General features: G+C 51.1%; 1 protein-coding gene across 6 annotated transcripts in view; it reads right to left on the minus strand.

The window, feature by feature from the left end:
• Positions 1 to 8864: 8864 nt before the first annotated feature.
• The window catches only part of CRTAC1 (cartilage acidic protein 1), a 140779-nt gene continuing 127990 nt past the window's right edge, over positions 8865 to 21653 (minus strand). For 3 of the 6 annotated variants that reach the window (XM_031461547.2, XM_031461550.2, XM_031461546.2), the window contains 4 exons: positions 13919 to 14064; positions 12574 to 12616; positions 10021 to 10164; positions 9114 to 9568 (listed from right to left, as the gene is read on the minus strand). In XM_031461547.2, coding sequence (XP_031317407.2) covers positions 9450 to 9568; positions 10021 to 10164; positions 12574 to 12616; positions 13919 to 14064 — 452 coding nt within the window. In that variant the 3' untranslated portion in view covers positions 9114 to 9449. Of the gene's footprint in view, positions 9569 to 10020; positions 10165 to 12573; positions 12617 to 13918; positions 14065 to 21653 lie in introns of all 6 variants that reach the window. The other 3 variants (XM_010974402.3, XM_031461548.2, XM_031461551.2) reach the window with 3 other exon arrangements.

A 21653-nucleotide genomic window follows, 5' to 3' on the forward strand; every position in this document is an offset into this window, starting at 1 on the left:
AACTCAGCTGCTGGGAAACTTCTCTGTGACCTCAAAACCAGCAGCTGCTCCCACCTGCAAGGACTTTTCTGTGGCTTCCAGGGGGCACAGTGCAAAGATGGAGTCCAGTTGGTGGTGACTCTCTCCTGACCACCAGCCCCCCTGGGGTTCTGCCTTTCTCCTGGAGGGCCTTTTATCCTGGGAAACCCCACCCCGCTTCTCCACAGCTCTGGAAGGACTTACAGTGAGGACGTTTCTGGCAGGAGGCACCTGGTTTGGGCTTTACTGTTCCATGGATGAAGTCAATGCAAAGAGCACCCTAAGTCAGACCTGAATCGGAGCTCCAGCTTCGTGACAGTAGCACAGTAAACTGAGACTCCTGGAGCTTCAGTTTCCCCAGCTGTAAAACAGGGATACTAATACTTTACAGAATTGCCTACACCTGTGTTTCTCATCGTTGGTCGTAATCAAAGTCACCTGGGGAGCAAGAAAAACTGCTGATGCCTGGTCCGATTCCCAGGGACCCTGATTTCATTCTTCTAGGGTGCAGCCTGGATATCAGGAGTTTTTCAAGTTCCCCTGGAGATTCTGGTGTGAAGGCAAGGTTGAGAACCTCTGGTTTTGACAGCACCTAGAGTCCATGAGCTTTTCACATACCTCTGACAATGCCTGAGACCTGAATGAAAAAGTGTATTGGTTCCACGAATTAAGCCAGACATAGAATGAGTGTGAACTCTATGATTCCCCAATAGCAAATTCTAATACAGGCAAAATGAATCTATCGTGTAAGAAGTCAGGATGGCAGCTGCCCTGGGGCGGGAGGGCAGCAAGTGGAAGGGGGCCCGATGGTCCATTGCTCCAGCAGTTAGACAGGTGTGCTCACTTTGAGTCCACTGAGCTGTTACACTTCAGATCTGCATATTTTCTTTATGTATGATGCATTTCAATAAAATTTAATAAAAAGTTTATTTGCTCCAGAATAGGAAAAGAAAGCACAAAACTGAAATGAATGTTTTATGACATGATTACAAAATATACATTATGTCAGTCAACTGCAGTTTGACTCAGCTAGTATGTGCGTGTGTCTGTGTGTGTGTGTATGTGTGTGATTGAGTGTGGACTGTGGGTGTACATGGAAATGTTTGATATGATTTTAAAGGGGTGGAGCCTTTAAAAGAGAAGGTCCCTGGTACTGAAGGAAATCTTAAAACAGCCCAGGTTTCTGCCAGGAGCTCTTATGCTTGACCCCCAGCACTTGTATGCAGAATGATGTACCTTTAGGGAAGGGAATCCATAGCTTTCAGCAGATTCTCGAAGGGGTACATGACCCGCCCCAAAAGGTGAAGAACAACTGGTTTTGAAGTCAGTGACTAGCTGCGAATGTGCCTGGCATGAAATAACTGTTCTTTCCCTCCTTTCAGAGTCCAGCCTTCCAAGGGTTCCGTATGACCCTTCTCAGGCTACTTTGGGAGGATTTATTCTCCTGGTGGTGCTGAGGGCAGACTGTGCTGTGCTCACAGCTCTTCCTCTGAGGACATTTAAAGGGCCTGTCACTTCAGCATCTTCTGGACAGAACTTAGCGTGCACCACCCTGGACTCGTGGTTCTGACTGGGATGATGGGGGAGGTGGAAGAGTCTGAAGGGAGTCAGAGGGCTGGACCAGTCCGCGGACCCCCAGTCAATCACTTAACCACACCGAGTCTCAGCTTGCCATTTGTAAAATGAATGCATTGTGAGAACACATCTTTGTAAGTGATAATCTGTTTCTCTAAGATATAACGTTATTGTTGAAATTACACTACGACCTCATTATACAGTGGCCTCATGATAGAGATTAATCTACATAAAGGGTCCACCGATTCCCTAACGTATGCCAGGAATTCAGGTACACTGTTATTCCACTTCATTCTCTAGCACTCTGGTGGGTGGTTATATTTGAATTTTCATTTTATAGACGAGGAAAGTGGATGGTTAGGTAGCCTGATGAGCGCCCACAGCTAGTAAGTGTCAGAGCAAAACCTGAACCCAAGTCTTTGGCCCGAAGCCCTGCCCTCATTTGGCCACTGTGTGTCACAGTCAGACAAAAGGCTTCATGGATTGACTCATGAAGACAGATTCCCGACTCAGAGAGAAGCACGTGGGCAAATGCAGACACAGAAAAATTAGATCTGCAGGGGCACGAAGGGGCTAGTTATTTTGGAGTAATTCAAGTTATTGATTTCTGTAATGGAAAAGCGACTGGGGACCAGCTACCACCTGAGAGCAATGCCACGCAAGGTCCCCAAAGGGGAAATGTTTTACACAGCTTACAGCACCTTGTGGATGAGGCTGGCCTTCCTCCTGTCCCAGTTCCTCGGTGAACTCTTGGGGGGCAGGGGTCCGTCTTACTCATTTCTACCACCTTCCTCCCCCGCCCCAAGTGTCTGTTGCAGGGTCTCACCCTCGGCAGGTGGACGGGAAATGCAGCCCATCACAGGCTGGCAGGAAGAGACAAGAACACATAGGTGTGAAATCCTCAGGCCCCTGGGGCAACGTGCCGCTAAGAAGCTGCTTAGGCAGACACAGACACAGACAGGTAAGTGGTTGCCGAGTGACACCACTCAACTGCAAGTGGTCACTGAATAACTCAATCAAAGCGTGACTGACCCCAGGCCACCCCATGCACTGGGCAGCTGCTTTCAGTAATGTTGCCCTGGCCGTGATCATGTGGCTCTGCTCATGATCTTCACCTGGGAGAGGAGGGGAGGAAGTGTGCATCCTGACCCCACTCAGCCCTGGCCTGCTGCTCCTGGGCACCATTATATTGAGGTGGGTAAATCTTTGTGGGGCTGAGTGCTTTGCCTGGAAAGGCCGGGCCTGGGTCCCTAGAGGGTGAACTACCATGGGTAGAGGGATGGAGGGATGGACGGATAGATGGATAAGTGGATGGATACAGAGAAGATGCTCACGGGGAGATGACTGATAGAACAGAGGTAAGGGAGAGGGCTGCCTGGCTTGAGATGGATGCTTGCAGACTGTGGAGAGGCAGGTGAATGGATGGGTACGGATCGGCCCTGTGCTCTCTAGTGCAGATCTAAATACAGGGCTAGAGCTCTTCAAAGGGAAGATGCTGTGTAACTGGTCCCCAAATGAACTTCGCATTTATAACTATGAGTGATGGTTGTGTCTTGTTGGGAAGGATTCTTACAGGTCTAACGTCGCACCAGTTAATGACTTATGGATTGTTGTAAAATGAGGCACTGCGAGAAGTGAAACCAGGAGGTTAAAGGGCCTGAACAGATTTTATATTAATATCCGCATTTTATCAATCTGGCCCTTACATGCTCTATCCTGGTGAAGCTTCACAAAGGCTCTATGAGGTTGTTATGCCTCCATTTTCAGTGGATGAAGAAACTGAGGCTCAGAGAGGTGAAATAGCTTATCTATGGCCACTTAGAGTGGGGTACCTGGAATATAAGCCTAAGTCCATCTGATCCCAGAGTGAATTTAAGAGTAGATGGAAAGAAAGAAGGAAGGAGGGAGGGCTGCAGGATTTGGGGATCAGCTCTCCAGAAAAGACCATAGCATTTGGCACATGAGACACCCTGTGCATTGGGTTAGGCTTTGAGATGTCCTGGCTCCCTTCTTCCTCTGTCCTCTCTGCGTCTGCCTTCAAGGCCTATACATCTGCGCCTGGGGACCGGAAAGTGCAGAAAAGGTATACATGAGGTTTGCCTTCTTCCCATTTGGCCTAAGCTTGTCCCTCTGCTCTGGTCCCCATGAGCAGTAGGGGAACATGACTACTTTTCTGCTTCCCCAGGAGCTCTGCACCCAGGTCTGGGGCCGGGGGAGGAGACTCAGCACTTAGAACTTGGCGGGGGGTTGGGGGGCATTAAATGATTCTGGGGGATAAGTCCTTCATGGCTGCTCTGGGTCTGGCCATGAAGAAGGACAATGAGCCACCTTTATGGGAATTATTCTGGGCCCCTTCTGGCAGGCAGGCCGGCAGGCTGGGGTCATGAGGTTCCGGGCAGGACTTTCTGGGAAGAGGTGGCACAGATTCTCCTTCTGTCCCCACCCTTGTCCCCTATGCTGCTGGCCCTGCCCACAGCCCCCTTTCTCTCAGCCGAGCAGGACTCTCTCGGCACCAGGCACCTCCCTGCAGCTCTCTCATCCCGGCTGTGCTCCATGCTCCGAGCATGGTGCCTGGATTCACTTGGTGGGCACTTCCCCTGACTCCGATTCGTGTCAGCATGACGGAAAGAACAAACACTGTCCCCCACCCCCACCATATTTCTGGAATGGTTGATACAATTGTGCTTCTGAAATACTTTGAGTTTTTGGAGAAGGCGGCACAGTGAGGAAGAGGAGCCCAGGCAGGAGTCAGATTCCCGGCGAGGCTGTGGTCTTTGGGAAAGTCACTGCTCCTTTTTGGGTCTCAGTTTCCACATCCGAGCAGGCTGGGGCAGGACTAGATGATGTCTCAGGTGCCGGATTTAGTGATCTAGGATTCTGTGATTGTTGAGGGCTGAATCCCCAGGCCAGTTCACTAGTTCCTGGTTCTTGTGGAGAATGGCCCTGCGTGAGAACTAAGCTGAGCCCTTCAGCACAGCCCAGGCCCCAGGAAGATTTGCTCTGCTCCCTCATGGCCATTTTCGGTCCTGAGATCTCTTCCCTGAGAAGCTGTCAGCTCCTGTGTCCTCCACATCTCCCATGCTGCAGGTTCCCGGTGACCTGGGCCACGGGAGGGTGTGCTGGGAGGCACATGAGCTTTGGCGTTGAATGGATCCAGGCTCCATCTTGAACTTTGCTACTTAGGAATACTGACAACATTCCTGATTTATTGGGAGCTTACTAGGTACCAGGCCCCCATCAAGTATTTTCTATCATCTTGTTTAATATAATAACTCTGTGTAGTAGGGATTATCCCCATTTTACAGATGAGAAAACTGAAGCTCAAAAAGCCAGCTCACCTATTTCAAATACCCCTTTCTCAGCGAGGCCCACCCTGACCCACCCTATTTCAGATGGCATTCCGCCTCTATCTCAGCACTCCCAGTTTGCCTTAATGCTGCTTCCTCCTTCTCCCCAGTAGCGCTAACTTCTGACATGCCATATACTTCACTTATTATGTTGCACGGTGCCTGCCATATGTCACCAGGGCTTTCGGAATCTTTGTCAGCGATGTTTACAGATGTAGATCCCAAGCCACTAGAACAATGCCCAGCACATAGTAGCTGTCTGATCAGTATATGCCGAGTGACAACTGGTTAAATAATTTGCCCTGGTGTCAATTACTGACCTAGCCATGTGACCTTGGGTAACTTATTATTTCTGAGCCTCAGTTTCTTTGGTCATAAACAGACTAATAGCATTTATCCTACGGGCTGGGTGGGGGGATTCATGGAGACACAGATGTAAAGTTCCTGGCACATGACAGGCAGTCTGTAAATGTTAGCTTCCTTCCCCAGGAGAGTTTTTTCTTTTTGCTTCTCACTGTTCTCTGGTGGCCCACCCTTTGACCATTTGGCTGTTTAACAGCAATTTTTTCAGAGGACAAGTGCTGAGGGAGGGGTTGGCATTATCTGTGGAGTTAACCAGCCCATGTTCTCTTGCCCTCCTTCCTCCTTCTAGGATGTGCCTGTTGCTAAGGAGACACAGCATCAGCCCCTGACAGTGTGTGGCTGGGGTCTGGTCCACATGGAAGGAGAGAGACGGTGGCTGACTCCGGGGAGGGAGAGAAAGGGAGGGACTTCCCTAGCGTGCCTCCTGAGCTAAGAGTCTGGGTGAGGGTATCATTCTAAAATTTGCTGGAAAAACCCAGCTGGCTCCTTGAGAAAATGAAGCGTTTGTCCTCCTGTCTCCTACGGCTCTGGGATGATGACCAACAGCTCTGTTCAGCGGTGGGAGTGGAATCCCTGCTCGGGCCACAGTCCGGAGGTGGGCGCTGGTCAGGGTGTGATGCCCAGACCCTGGGAGGGGGCCATAGCAGCCAGAGTGACACATAATCAAACTCCTGGCCCTCAGAATGGCACCTCCCCAGAGCAGGGCTGGCGACTGAGTAGATGCTTGAAGGGGCCACTTGGGTGATGCACAACTCCGCGTCCACAAAGGCTGGCCAAACAGGCCCAGTGAGGGGATTCACACAGGCCCCACCATCTCTTCCTGCAGCTTGAATGCGACTGCGGAGACTGTCTCAGATCCTGGGTGCTCTAGGGATTCTATTTCTTCTTTCCCAACCCATCCCTGGACCCTGGGCAGCACGAGAGACCATGGCTTTTGTGTAACCAGTTAGCCAGCCCGAATGGAGAAGGAAGAGCAGAGGCTGGGGCCACCAGACTGCCTGATGGAGTACTGCCCCTGCCTGTCCCAGCTGTGTGCCTCTGGACACAGCATTTGGCTTCTCTATTAAACGAGGATCATACTAGCACTTTCCTCCGGGGGTTGTTGGAGGAGTCAACAAGTTGATTCATGTAAAGAGTTTAGATCTGACCCAGACACGCCAAGCTAACTAAATGTGAGCTATTATTGTCATTTTAAGGTGTACATTCCTGGAAGAGGAACATTTTTGGGCAGCGTAAAATGGTCTTATTATTTTATTATTTAGCTTTTCTTGAAAAATGAGAAGTTCTGGTAATGCTGGTCTATCTTCCTGTTCCGCTGGGGTGAGCAGCGGCTGCCCCCTCAGCCACACCAGCTCCTCTATTTGCATAATCCTTTCTAGCCCATTCCTTTGTTTGTCAGCCCCTGAAGGCATCTGCTATTTCTGTTACAAACTCAAATCCAGCATAAGCCAACAAAGATGTCAGGAACCTAAGTGGGACCAGGGGACAAAAAAAAGACTGAATTGTCTGTGCTGAGAGGGGGAGGACTAGAGTTTGGCCCCATGGGCCTCAGAGGAAGGAGAATTGTTAGAAAGAGGTGGATGGGATCCTGAGCCTGGCGAGCTTGGGTGAGGCTCTGTGCCCATCCATCCGAGGCTGGTTCAGCACAGACCAGTAAACACACTGGACTGAGGCACTTGGCTAAGAAAGCCTGGCCCCCGGCCCCTTGGACAAGCCCTGTTATTTGGCGACAGGTGATGCTGAGTTGGTTCGGCAGGTGCCTGTTCTCTGAATCCTTTAGCTTCGTATTTCTTCCAACATAAGTATCTTGGGGGCAGGGGACTTGACCCCCTCATTGGAGGGACCTTGTTACAGTCCTCATCGGAGGGACCCAGGGCTTGTCACACAGGAGGTTCTCAATACATGCTTGTTGAATAAATATATGAATGAACACAGAGAGCTAGCTTTCTGATACAGCAATCCAGGAATTTAGCTAGACTTTTTGGAAGGCCCCTTTGAGTCTTATTCCATCCCATCACCGGGTCCTCCATCTGGCTCGAGGAAAGCAGTACCAGGACAGCAACCATATCACCTTCGCTTACTGCTGTACATCTAGAACCTAGCTCAGCACCTGGCACAACCTTTGTTGGAAAGAAACGGATGTTGAATGAAAGCCTTCTTACCCTGGAGTTGGGATATAGTAGTTGTGCTCTTAACAGCTGGGGGGACTTTTGAACTCTTTGTAACTCATCTGGCCCCATCCAGCAGGTAGGGTAAAACCACATAAACATACCCCGTTAGAAGAAACTCAGTGTGTAGGGATTCAAGGTTCTTACTTATAAGGCATCCTCTGAAGTCTGCTGTCAGCTTGGATCTCCTGATGTCCTTGTCAGGCTGTCGCACTAGCTGTCTTGTTTCTTATTTCTCATGCTGCGTGTGCAGCCGGTCAATGGACACTGTTATCTTGTTATTTACCGTGCATTGGAACTATCGCTTCTGTGGGTTTTGGGTTTTATTTATCTCACTATCTTAGATCCACTTGTTCATTTCTAAAAAGGCAGCATCTTCCACAATGACTAGGGAATAGTCTGAACAGTGATAGTGATGTCTGTTACCCCCTGACGAGACAGTGTGATGGGAGAGGGCTCCAGCCTTGGCTCAGGGACCAGCTGGCTTGTGACCTTGGGCAGATCACTTCATCTCTCTGAGTTTCATCTCGGGGACCCTTGCAGATCTTAATTCCATGTCTACACACAGGACGGGGCTTCCCAGAAGTGAAGCGATTTTTAATTGGATGTATGACTTTCTGTGAGATTGTAGCTGTTTTTATTTTAAAACTTTTCATTTAAGTTCCTGTTCTGAGTAAAAAAAAACAGCACTAGCTATGAGGAATTAATATTTTGTGATTTATTGGGTGTATTATTATATCTGAAAACGGTAATTTTTTTTGTTAAATATGTTTTTAAAAGGCTTGGGGCATTCTTAAGTATTAAGATTTAAGTATAAAGTCTTTAGACTTTGTTATATCTTGGGGTGGCTTTTTCCCCACGAAGAATAGGTCTGGGATTTACAACGTACCTTCACTACGGAGGCTGGTCGTGAAAGTATTCTATGGTGTTACATCGTTCCCAAAGGTGAAGCTTCCAGGAGCTTCCAGGCTTCTGAGCATATTGCAGAGGAGAACAAATTGCAAGGTTCTTTCTAGAAATCAGGGTAACTTGTGACTAGCCATGCTTATGTCCAGCAACATACTAATGTGTTTTAGAAAGGAAAGGGCCCCTAGGGATATACCAGCCCAATTCTCCTGTCATTTAGATTAGGGAAACTGAGGCCTAGTGACTTCCCCAGAGCGTTCCCTCCATGTCTGTCCCTTGTTCATCCCACATCCCTTACCCCATTCCCCTTATGTGAACATTGGTGCACACACCCGATGTTGCTTGTGCCTAGAGGCAGACACCTTATCTCATGACTTGCTTTCCAAGGGCCACACGGATGATGGAAGGGCTGCTGCTAATTCAGTATTCCAAACAGCTCTACTTGCTCCAGACACACATTTTTTTTTCCAACAGCTCGACACTAATATCCAGCAGAGAGTTTATTGGCATAGTTTCTCTAGAAAGAGGCTGGAAGGCTTAGCAAGTTCAAAACTTAACATTTTTATCAAGAGTCCCAAAGGGCCACCCTTTTCCCCTCCCATCATCACCACCAACCCCAATATGGCTTTCTCTACCACGGGTGGTCGGGGCCTGCAGAGCAGAAACAGCACAGGCCAAACCAGCAGGCACGTGACACATTATCAACTCAACTGAGCAAGCAACCACCTGGGAGCCATCTTTGTTAAGGGCAAAATAAGCTGCTCATGACACTGGAGGATACAGAAAAGACAGGACTATCTTGATTCTTCTGAAGGAGTGAGGGAGGCTGGATGGGGTAAAAAACATGTTCTCAGAAAACATGCAAAGAAAGACTTCACAAACAACTAAAGTTACACAAATATCATCACATCTCCCAAACTTCCCTTTTCAAAGATGGCCACCCCTGCTGTCCATTCAGAGGGTGCGCACAGCAGAATCTACTGGGCGTGGAGAGAGAGACAGGCAGTGGGAGAGATTTAGTTTTCCACAAAGGTTGTTAGTTTTTTTTTATGTTTTCCTTTATTGATGGAATTTAAAGTGCATATAACTGAAGGCAGAGTCCAAGGCCTAGAGAAAGGGATGAGGCCGGAGAGAGAGTCTCAGAGATTCTAAAGGCGGCAGAAGGATACCCACCTAAAAAGGCCACTTGAGCTGTGAAAAGGATGGGCAGAGAGAGAGAAAATGGGAAAAAGAGAAAGGGGGTGGGGGTAGGGGGAAGCGTTCAGGAGGAAGAAGACAAACACCAGTTCAGAAATTCAGACAAAGATGAGCAGAGGAGCTAGTCTATATCCCAGGTAGGGGAAGACGGGCTGACCTTAACGTAGGAATGTTAGTTTTAGGAAATGTGAGAAGGGGAGAAATAAGAAGAGCAGTGGCCTCTGTCCAGGACACAGCCTCCCGGGGGCCCTGCGGATGATGGCAGTGGTGGCAGGGCTTCTCCAGGCCTCTGTCATGGCTTTCCCGGGAGACCCAATGGGAGTCTAGGGAGACTCCATCTTCTGGGGGGAGGCAGGGGCTGGGACCCTGATTGGGGGCCCCCCCAGAACTCCCCAGGGGGAGGCAACTTCCCTTTGTTACTGGACCATGGCCGGAGCCCCACTCACCCACACAGGCTGTGCCGTCCTCGTTGGGCTCGTAGCCCCGACTGCACCTCTTGTTGGTCCGGCACCTGTAGCTTCCATACGTGTTGACACACACGGGCTTGTCTCGAGGGCACACGAATGGGAACTGGATGCATTCATTGGTGTCTAAAAGGCAAAGGGAGCCACTCACCAGAACTTGTGGGCAATGGGTCCTTGCTCAGGCTCTGCTGCCCCATCCCCCACCCCACGACCTTGGGCATGTCCCTTCTTCTCTCTGGGCCTCAATTTGCTCACTTCAGTCCCCTTGGCTGGCTCTTCCTGTACTTGACCACTGCACTCAGGCTTGGTCCTGGGCCTTCTCTTCTCTCTACCCACTTTCTCTAGGTGGTCATGGATGATGCCAGACCTCCTGTCTCCAGCCACAACCTCTCCCTGGGGCTCCAGACTCGTGAACCTGTCTACCATGCATCTCAAACTTACTAGGTCTAAATGCAACTCTAGATTCTCCTGACTCTCAAACTTTTTTGCCCCACAGCTTTCCCAGCTACCTTAACTCAATGCCACCATCAGCCACTCAGCTGCCCAAGCAGACATCAGAGTGACTCCTGATTCCTCCGTTTTCCTTATGTCTGCAGGTAATTTAACAACAGATCCTGTCAGTCCTGCCCCTCAGCACCTCTCTCATCTGTCTACCTCCTTCTTACTCCTCTGCCACCAGCCTGTTCCCAACTACCACCAGCTCTTGCCTGGATTTATGCAGCTGCCTCTTGCCTGGCCTCCTGGCTGCCACCTGCCCTCTAATCCAATCTGCATTTCAGCAGCTGGGGTGATCTTTTGAAAATGTGAACCACATCATGCCACTCTCCTGCTGAACAGCGCAGGGTCCTGAGAACAAAGTCCAGACACCTTCCTGGGGCCTCAAGACCCTCCCTGACTTGGAGTCTGGCTTGTCCCTCCTCTCCTGGCACGCTGGCCTCTTCCCTGTTCCTTTGACACACCCAGCCTTCTTCCTGCTTCACGGTCTTTGCTCCCGCTCTTCTGTCTGTCGGGCAAGCTCTTCCCTCCACTCTTTCTGTGGCCAGGCCCTTCTCACTCTTCCAGTCTCAACTCACAGGTCCTCTCCCTGTCCACTCGTCTAGAACAGTCCCCACAGAGCACCTGGCTTAAAGAATTCTTAACTCGTCTTGTCCCGCTTTCAGGTCGCGTGTGTGTGGTCTGTCCCCCTGACTAGCATGAACACCCATCCAGGGCAGGTGCCTGGCCTGACCCCCAGCACCCCGCGCAGAGCCTGCTGGGTAGAGGCACACAGATGGCTGCTGGATGATGCAAAGGAGAAGGCGGCTGGACTGGGGATCTCACAGGGTCTTCCCAGCGCACGGTGAAGATGCTGGAATTTCTGTGCATGTGCACTGTCTGTTTAGCGTGGCCACGGTGGGGACATGAACGGAGGGGGCTAATTTCTTCCTCAAGCCACTCTTCGAGCCATACGCCTCTGCTCCCCTGTGGTCCTTCACCCATGCCGCGCCCTCCACCAGAATGCTTTCTCCCCTCTCCCTGCCTAGCCAACTCCTCACCCCTTGGGGCTCAGCTTAGACCTTACTTTCTCTAGGACACCTTCTTGGACCCTCCCTAAACTGGTTTAGGGCCCCACCTTTGTGCTCCCACCGCCCCCGCCCCTCTCCCACCTCAGCCCGGCTCACACTGCCTGGTCATCACTATTTACTTGTGTGCCCCTCCCGTTGGCTCTAAGCTCAAGGAGGGCAGGGACTGTGTGTGTCTTGTTGACTCTTGTATCTCAGTAACAAACCTGTTCACCTGGGGTTGATGAGTATCTGCAGAGGGGACTTGGGAAGAATGCTCCCTAAAGGTCTAAAGGCAGGTGGAGTCCTTGGCCTGACCCCTCACTGCTGGTCATCGGGATGGAAGACACTGGGTTGAAGGTCTTCTGGGTGCTGAGCCTCTAGGCTGCCCCTGCCCCATTCTAGGCCCTCAGGGGACTTTTAGAAGGTCACTGGACCCTCACAGAGCTGCTTCACAGAGCCTGGCAGGGTGCATTACCTGCCCCTAATACTGCGCTAGGCTGCCATCTCCCTTCTGTACTGTGACCACATGCCACACTCTGCTTTACTCCAATGTCCCCTGGCCATGCCCACCCTTTCCCACCAGCTCCCTTGCTTGCTGCTCTGCTGGCTGGCCAAGCTGAAGCTGCCAGCTCTCCATGGGCATGCGTGCCCACCCCAGCCACCACGGCCCCCAGGAGCCAGGCCTCCCTGTGAGCCCAGCCCAGGTGGTATGTGTCTCCCCCAACGCTCGTTCTCTCTGTATTCACGGCAAGGAAGCACTGCCAATTCCCCGAGCTGCAGTGATTCAGCCTGCTGGCCGCTACCATCATTCTCGCCTTGCTGAGTCACTTGGCGGTTGTCTTGGCATCTGAAGACCCAGGGACAAGCAACACATTTCCCTCCACACCCTTCCACCCCTTGTCTGCAACCTGAGTCTTGCCAGGACCCAGGCTGACAGTCCCCAGTGGGATTCTGGCCTCTGCTCTGATCCCCGGTTCCTGCAACAACTCACCCGAGCAATGGCCATTTTCCTGCTGGGAGAATCCCTGGCCGCACTGCAAGGTAGGCAGAAGCAGAGACACTAGTGAGTGGAGAAGTTCTCATCTCAGGTGCCCTCCTAGCCGTAGCCACAGAGCAGCTGCCATCCTGACCCCAGAACTCGGGGTGCTCCTAGCTCTGCACCTGGGGGGAGCCTCTCCTTGCCGGGACCCCTTCCATTGCACTAAGAATAGGAGGCTGGGGGAAAGGCCAGAAACAGATTCAGTACCAACTCCTGCTCATTCCCCTCATGTGGGATCCACGTGCCTGAGCTGGGACTCCTAACAGAATCTGTCCCTCCTGTGGCCTCACTCTGAGACTTGCAGTGAGAGGTGAAGAAATTTTTTGATGTGTCTGCTCACTCCCGTACCCCATTCTCGGACTGGTGGATGCCTGTAAGCCAGGCCATCGCCTGCCTCCTTCGGCAGGGCTGCCTGGATAAGAGGGAGACATTCCAGCAGGAGGCTTTGCAGCTAGAGTTTGAACGAAGTGAGGCTGAGGCAGAGACCTGGGAGCTTGGTCATGCCGAGCTGTGGGGCTTGGCTATGTCTGTGTGGGGTTCTCAGAGACAGCGGGTGGGGGAAGGGGGCGGGGACTTGAAACGGAACACTTTACGTAAGACAGAAAACATCAGCTGTTGGAAATGATGAGTGATGGGGTGCTGGTGAGGACTCCTGGGGAAAAATAATGTCCCACCTCCGCCACCCATGCACTAATGGCAAAAGTCCTTGAGCTCCTGGGGCCACCGAGATGCCATGGCTCTTACTCTCCCTGCGCTTTCCTGGCATTTCGTGAGCTCCCCTAGAAGCCTCCCCGTAAGTGCCCTCTCCTGTGTGAGTTTAAGTGGGCTTCTGTTATTTGCAATGCAGTGATCCTCTCCAGAGAGTGGTCCACAGCGCTTCCTCCAAGAGCCCACCACGGCCCTGTCCCAGCCTCAAAAGCAACAGGTGGCTCTGTCAGAGCCTTGGAAGCAACCAGGAATGAAGCAGGAGACCTGGGGCCAATTCTTAACTCTGCTCACAACTAACTATGCAGTTTTGGTGGGCTCTTGGTCTCTGTTTTCCACCTCTGTAGAATGGGTGCAAAAATGCTCTTTTGATACCCCAGGATTTCTGTGAGGAGCAGAAGAAATGTGGGTGTGATTGTGTTGTACAAACTACAAATGGAGGGGTCATTATGAAGTCTGCCCTTTGCTAGGAAGATCTCCATCAAACTAGAAAGAAAATCCTCAGATTCCTGGGACTCCAGCTTCAGCCCAAGGGATTGTGGGGGTGGGGTGCCCGTCTTTCTGGCTCTGAGGCCCGGATGCCTTTGCTTACCTCCAGTGGGGCCAGGGCCGGAAGGCTGTCCTCGTCCTGGGGGTAGGGAATCTCTAGCACCGAGTTCATCTCCCCACTGGCCACGTTACGGCTCACCATCTTGCCATCTGGCCACGTCACCTCCACACTGCTGGCTTCATCCTTCCCTATGAGATGAAAAGAGAAAGGATCAGCCACAGAGGAGAGCAGGGGGTTGGGAGGAATTCTCAGCAAAAGTATCATCATTCATTTATTCACTTGCCTAACTAAAAATATGAAATGAACACTCTTCTAAGTGCTGGGGAAATTTAGAACAAAGCCCTCCAGGAGAACTATTGTGGGGGAGGGTATAGCTCAGTGGTAGAGCACAGGCTTAGCATACACAAGGTCCTGGGTTCAATCCCCAATACCTCCCTTTAAAAAAAAGGTCAAAAAAAAAAAAAAAAAAGAGAGAGAGAACTTCTGCAATGACAGTGTTCTCTGTTCTGCTGGCTGTGGTAGAAGTGGGACAGGTGTGATAGGAACTGAATTTTAAGTTCTATTTAATTGTAACTAACTTACATGTAAATGGCCACACATGGCTAGTGGCTACCATATTGGATAGCACAGTTCTAGAACTTACATTCCAGTGGATAGGCCAGTGTGCAGGAGGCTGTTTTAGGGAAGAAGTAGAGCCTGGCGGTAAACAAGTTGACTTTGGAGTCCTGGGTTCAGATCTTGGCTGTACCACCTACCTGGTACATTGGGAGGAATATGGTGGAGGGCGAGCCTCTGGGAGACCTGGGGACAAATCTCAGCTTTACATCTGACTTGTGTAAGGCATCTCCCATTTATTTGTATTTGTATTGATTTTGATATTTATAGCCTGTGAGGGGCTGTCACTGGGAATGTCCCTGTTTTCAGGGAGCTTCCACTCTGGTAGGAAGGGACGGGCAAACAGATGAACAAATAAATAATGCCAGATATTGACAAGCTCTGTGAAGGAAACAAAAATAGGGTGATGGGAGAAAGAGGAAGTAAGATTTGGCGGAGTGCTCCTCTAGTCAGGGTGGCCAGGGCCAGGATCTTGGGGACAGGGCATTTGAGACAAGCTCTAAATAAAAGCTGAGATGACAAAGAACTGGAAGGCGGAGGGCACAGGATAAAGACTGTTCACAAAGATGAGATATTTACAAAACTAACAGTGGTGAAGCTCAGTGAATTCATGGTGAATCCATCTACACACATCCTTAAAGCAACGCGTTACATCACTGGCAGAGAGCAGGCTGGAAAGATTTGTCAGGTGTTTAGGCATTGTCAAAGCCGGCCCCAGCTCCCTGCTTAAGGCAACAGGCCCGGCACCCGAGACAAGGTCGGGCTAATGGTGATGGATTGGGGTGGGGAGGAGGTGGGGGCTGGGCCTCACATGCCAGGAGAGGCCTCTGTCTAGTCAGTCACCTGGGAAAGAGAGCAGCGCTCACCACAGGTAGGAGGGAGGGCGCAGCCCCCTTGTCATCACCCACCAGGGCTGACCAGTTGTGGGCTTGGTGCTCAGGGGTCCGCAAATCCATACACTCCCCCAGGCAGCATTTGTGGGCTGAATAATGATGTCACCCACATGTATGTGCTACTTTCCCCTTAATGCATATAGACATTGCTAGAAAACGAGGGAAACTGACAAGTGTGGTCGAACTTACAGCAGCTTTTACTATCCACCAGTGCATTTTACAGGGATTGCTACTCTGGGGGCCGAAGGTATTCTGTGAAACATTTTTGTGTACAAAAGGGGTTCCCATATTTTAGAAAAGAGTTGACGCCATGTCCACACTTTGAGGGGAATCTATGTGCAGATGGTCTGCTCTGGCGTGGAAGGACCCATCTTTCTCCCAGAGTCCCTGCATGTCTGGGGCTCCCAGAGGCAGGTGCACCTTGCGTGCCACATCATCCACTTCCTGATCCTCCCTGTGTCTGGTTCCCTTTTGCACCCTCCAACCCAAGGCCTCCAGAGATGTCTCATTATAGCTTTCCAGCCTTGAGCTGACCTGAGTTAATGAGGGCAGGGACCAGCTGCCACCCTCTGGAATTGTCAAAGGTGAGCAGCCCCTGCCCCAGTACCTGTGGTGAGGCAGCAGCACTAGGGCCTGGAGCAGAGCCCCCCATGATGCAGAGACACACGGTGTAGCTTCTCTTTCCATAGAGACCCTCCCTGTCCAGGCCTGGCCTCCCTGGCCTGGGGTCGGCTTTATTAAGCCAGAAAACATTTCTCATAAACCCCTACTCCTCTGCTCCCTCCTTCCACGATAATTCATTTTAGGAAAGAGGGGTGAGAATTGGACTGGGGAGGTATTAACTGCACACTTGTTTTTCTGCTTTTAAGTAGCCTCTTGCAGTTCAAGAGATTTGGCATTTTTAGGGTGCTTAGTGTCCCAATTAAGTGGTAGATGTAAAAAGTAAACAATTTTCCTTTTAAAAAAAAGGAGACAAAGGAAAGCAAATGTTTCTCACCTAAGCCAACAGAACAGCTACATGAATACATCTTCCAGCTGACAAAAGTGCCACAAATAACTCAAGAGTCACGGAATATTCATAGACAATCACAGATTTACATCTTGCAGCTGAATCTTGCTACCTCCCTTCCTCCAGACCCAGGGAGGGGCAGGGACTAGGAGATAAGCCAGCCACGGGGAACACACATCTCAGTAGGACTCCCTCCTTTGCCAATGATTATTTTGCTTAATTAGGGGCTCTCTTGGGACCTCAGTTTCGTCATTTGTAAGATGGGAGCTCTGGCTCATCCAGCAAAGACAGTCCTTCTTCCTTGGAATGTGAGGCCTGCCCCGGCCAACTGTCACCCTCAGCGCCCCCATCCTCATCATCTCTGAGACATGGGCGGCGCCTGCCCTACAGCTCACAAAGGGCTTTCACTTGTTGGCAATAACACTAGAGAGTACGCACCCCAATCTGTACTGGGTGGTTTTTGGCGTTAGCGCATTGGATCCTCATGGCAGCTCCCTGAGAAGGTACTAGTTTTATAATTTCCATCTTGGAGACGAGGGATGAGACTTGGAGAGGTGAAGGGAACTGTTCAGTTACCCAGCAAGGGAGCATCTGACCCCAAAGCCCATATCTGCACACCCTACCCCCACCCTGAAGGCAGCACACCCCGGGCCAAGCATCATGCGAGGATCTGAGATTCAGCAGGAAGGAGACAGATCCAGGTCCCATCCTGGAGAAGCTGAGCCCCGTGGAGGCCATGAACACAGTGACTACTTTATAATCAACTAGGAAATTGCCCCCAGAGTATTGGTACCACTTGGTGAGTGAGGTGGGTGTTAAAAGTCATTTTGTTGAATGTTGTAGGGGGAAGAAGAGCTTAGGAGACAGAGACGGGAAGGAAGGAGCACTCCAGGCAGTGGGTACAGCTTGGGCAAAGGTATAGGGGTATGAGAAGGGTGTGTGTGGTGAAGATCAGGGAGAAGTTCAAAGTGGGTGAAGCAGAGCATGAGCTTGTGTATTACCTTAGGTGGGGAGCGTGGGAGAGGAGCCAGGGAGGGACTTTGGAGCCTTCACAGGTGTGGCCGACCTAAATCCTCCCTGCAAGAGAGAGTTTATCCCCACTCTCCAGGTGTAGACATTGAGGCTTGGCAAGCTGAAGTGACCTGCAGGTGTCTGAGCTAGGACTGGAACCCAGGCTCCTGTCCCCAGGCCAGCTGTTCCCTCCGCCCCAGACATCTCAAGTCTTCACCAGCTGCACAAGCCGGTGGCCAGGCCCCTAGACGCTGCACAAGGGTGGCCTTCAAGCTTGCCAGAGTGCAGGGCCTGTGTGGGGTCATGAGCAGAGGAGGCCCCATTAAGAGCAGCAGGGAGTCGCCTCTGGCAGCTTTTAAAGTACAAAGGCCAAGGAGGCACAGAGAATTGCACTTTTCAGAAGAATTATCAACAAAACAGATGGTGGGAATACAGTTGGTGGAATATTTTTGCACTTTAATAAAGCAATTTTTTTGTGGGCCACTGAATTTTCGTTCCCTAAATGAGCAACAGCTGGCTTGGAGGCAGCTCTGAGCCACTTGCAAACAATCAACTGAAAGGAAGGCAGGGTGTTTGTGTAGGGGATGTGGGTACCACCCATGCCTGGGGTGGGCTGGCCGAGAGGGAAGGCCCAGTATTGAGGGCTGGCAGGGCAAGGAGATTATTGGCATTTGTTTTCATTTACTGGGTTTGGTAGAGCTGTCTCAGCCCTCTGCTAGCTAAGAACTCAAGAGCCCAGGTGTGGGATATGCAGGGGTGGGTGTGGGAGGGCTGGGGTGTCGGTTCAGAGCAACCAGGGAGCAGTGGGGCACTCAACTAAGGCTGTGAGCAGAAATGCTTATTTATGAGCCTGGCTGGCCACCATCTGCACCAGGAGGGGCAAGGAAAGGCCAGGGCAGGTCAGAGAGGGGCGGTGGAATGAGGTCAGGGGCTCCACTGAGCAGGGGTGAGTGGGACGATGGTTCTACAGGCTGAAGCTGAGTGCTCTGCACAACAGAGTGGGCCCTCTGGGAATGCCCTGGAGCATGAAACAGCGAGGTCCCTGAGTTTTTACTGTGTGATGTGATGCAATCCAGAGCCTCGGGAGTCAGGGCTGCATGCAAGGATCTGAGAAGATGAGTCCTCCAACCACAGCTCGGTGCTGACCTAGCCGAGGCCTGCAGCGCTGGGAGGTGTTAGCTGTCCAGCCAGTGAGAGGTGAGCCGGCCAGGCGTGGGGAAGGGAAGTGCCAGGGAGGCTGTGTGCTGAGAGGCACACGTGTGCACCCACATCCATGTCCATGTACAGCTGCTCACCACACCTTGCTGCCAGTCAGGAGGAGGCAGCGGGTGCTCCATGGAGGGAGGAAGGAGCAGGGTCAGTGGGGGTGAGCAGGGGTGTTGTGGGTGCTGGAAGGGGGGTTTCCTACCGCCCCCTCCCCAGCCTTGGGCCCCCTGTCTCCTTCTTAGTCATTCAGATATCAAGGCAGCCCACTCTGCCTTCAGGTTCTGGGCATGTGCCCTCTCACCCCAAACACCACGAAACAAACTGCTCAGGATCGGAAATCATCAAACTGTCCGACAGTAGGGGACACGCTAAATAAATTATGAACACGGCCATACAATGAGATGCTGTGCAGCACTTAAGGAAAACAAAGGAGATAGGCACAGACTTGGAATGATGTCCAGGATATACTGTTAAGAGAAAGAGAGAGAAAAAAAGCAAGTTTGGGAATGACAGGAAGAGTATAATCATTTCTGATAAAAAAAATTCCATGGCGTATTTTTCTATAAGTGTGCTCCTATCTGTTTTGCTTGTAATAAAATCATGTCAGAAAGCATGGAACTGGGAATAGACCACCCCAGACCACCATATCTGAAACTGCTCCCTGCCTCTTCCCCTCTGCATCCCTAACCCCCTCACGGCATTCTGCATTTTCTTTTTTCATAGCATTTAACATCTAACATTTTATATATTTACCTCGTTGTTATGTTTGTCAAGTATGTTACTCCTCCTTCCACTAGAAGGTAAGGTCACCCATGGCAAGGGTCTTTGTCTACTTAGTCTGGCACATAGTAGGTGTTCAGTAAATAGTGATGAAATGAATCAAATGGCACTGGAGGAGGAGGGAGGGAGAAATGTTTCCTTTTTGCTTAATATTCCAAACATAGTGGTAAGATTATGGGTTATTTTTACTTTCTTTTTTTATGATGTTATATTTTCTGAATTTCCTATAATCAATTTGCATTATGCCTACTGGCTGGGGAAAAAAAAAGCCTTCTAAAAACAATTGCAAATGCTGCTCTCCCTGCAGGGCTCCTGGTGCCCACTGCCCCCGCTAGTGGCCCTGGGCACCTTGGCAGCCCTGCCCTCCCGCAGCAAAGCCTGGCTTTGACTTTCTCAGCTCTGCAGTCCCCCCATTCTGCCCGCCCTCTCCTCCTGGCTCCCGGGCCCGACAGCTTGACCCTGGCCTCCCCTTTCCAGGCTCCGCTCCCACCAGACCTTTCCCACTCTTTGGACACAGCGAACATTCTCTCCTCTGGCCTTTGTTCAAGCCAGCCCGGTCCCAGGATGCTCTCCTCAGCCCCCATCCACCCCTTCCAAATTCCTACAGTCTTTCTAGACCTAGTTCAAGGCCCACTTCCTTGGGAAAACTGCCCAGAGCAGAATGAATTTCCCCTGCACCAGTCCTTTCACAGCCACTGGGCCAGTACAATGGCGCATCCAAATCTGTCTTCCATGAGGGCGCTTGTGTCCATCTGCCTATTCCACTGGACAGTGGTCCTGGAGGGCAGGGGACATTTCTGTGTTTCATCTGTCTCTTTGCCATGTCTCTCTATGTCTCGTGGTCTCCCCTGGGCCTGACTCTGTCTATCTCCTCGCTGTTATCTTCCTTTCCTCAGTCCTTCCATTTGGCCTTCCTATTGGCTCCCTCTCTTCCTGCCTTATTGCGGGCCCCTCCATCAATTGGGAAGGCCTGTGCTGCAATCCATGAAGATCCTTCTGGATGTGGGGGCCATGGAGCTGTGGGGATGGAGCCTACCTGCCCCTTGTTGTGTCCCCGGGTGCTGGCCTTGCTGCCTGTCAGCGGCCTCAGGGCATCTCACTGCTGGGCCCAAGGTGGACCCACTGGGGCCAGTCCCCAAGAGCAGCCTTCCTTCAGTGCCCTTTTGGCAACAGAGAGGAGGCTGCAGGGGACCCATGGAGAAGTGTGAACCAGAGTTCAGGCCCAGAACAAACCCCTCAGCTTTGCCAAACAGCAAGGATTGGCAGTTGCAGCTTCCATAACCCTGAGCTGGAGAGGCAGACAGTCGTGAGAGGCACAGAGGCTCTCGGGCCCCCCTGAGTCGAACCGAATGACCCGGCTGAGGCTGCCCAGCTGAAGAAGTGGATCTGTTCTCTTGGCTGGGGCAGACACTGGTCAGAAGTGAGACCCAATGGGGCTGTAATACACGTCTCAGAATAGCAGAGGCAGCCCATGGATGTGGGGAAGGAGAACCCAGCCCCAGTCCTGGCCTCACCGTTGCTTTGTTAGCCTCAACTTCCTTATATACAATGGGGTGGGGGTTGATGTTTAAGCCAGATGCCTGGATAAACATCCCCCCTATGATGCCATAGAAGTCACCTTGGTGTGTCTGGCTTCACTTGGGTGAAGGGGTCGTGGATGTCCAGTAAGAAAGAGGCAGAACAGGACCTTGGCTGGCTGCACACAGGGCAGTATGGGAGGTCCAGCAGTCAAGTCATAGTGGTCAAGAGCCTTGACTGTGATGTACAAGGAGGCACGGGTCCAAACCCAGCCTGCTTTACTTTCTGGAGGTGTGATTTGGAGGAGGTCACTTAACCTCAGCCTCAGTTTCCTGACCTGTAAAATGGGGGTTATGATTCCTAACTCATCTTGTTGTGGTGAGCATGGTATAATGTATCTCATGTGAAGCACTTAGCCCAGAGCCAGGCATATACTAAGTGCTGGATTTAATGTTGGCTGCTGCTATTTTGCGGGAGAGGACTATCTATTTAAAAGTCATCTTGTACCTTTAGGGCCAGCACAGTAAATGGCTGCCTTAAAAGTGACAGACCTCCAACTGCGGGCTGACACACCCAGGGTGGAATAGCCTGAAAACATGCTCATATAATCAGGCTCTGGGCCCCCTAAGTATTTATGCCTTTTTTTCAGATTACATAAATATTATGTGTTGCCTATGAAAATTGGAAAACATACAAACACAAAATAGGAAAGAAAATAAAAATCACATGCTCCGGCAGGTCTGGA

Source organism: Camelus dromedarius, chromosome 8 (genome assembly GCF_036321535.1).
Source record: "Camelus dromedarius isolate mCamDro1 chromosome 8, mCamDro1.pat, whole genome shotgun sequence".
Lineage (NCBI taxonomy): Eukaryota > Metazoa > Chordata > Mammalia > Artiodactyla > Camelidae > Camelus > Camelus dromedarius.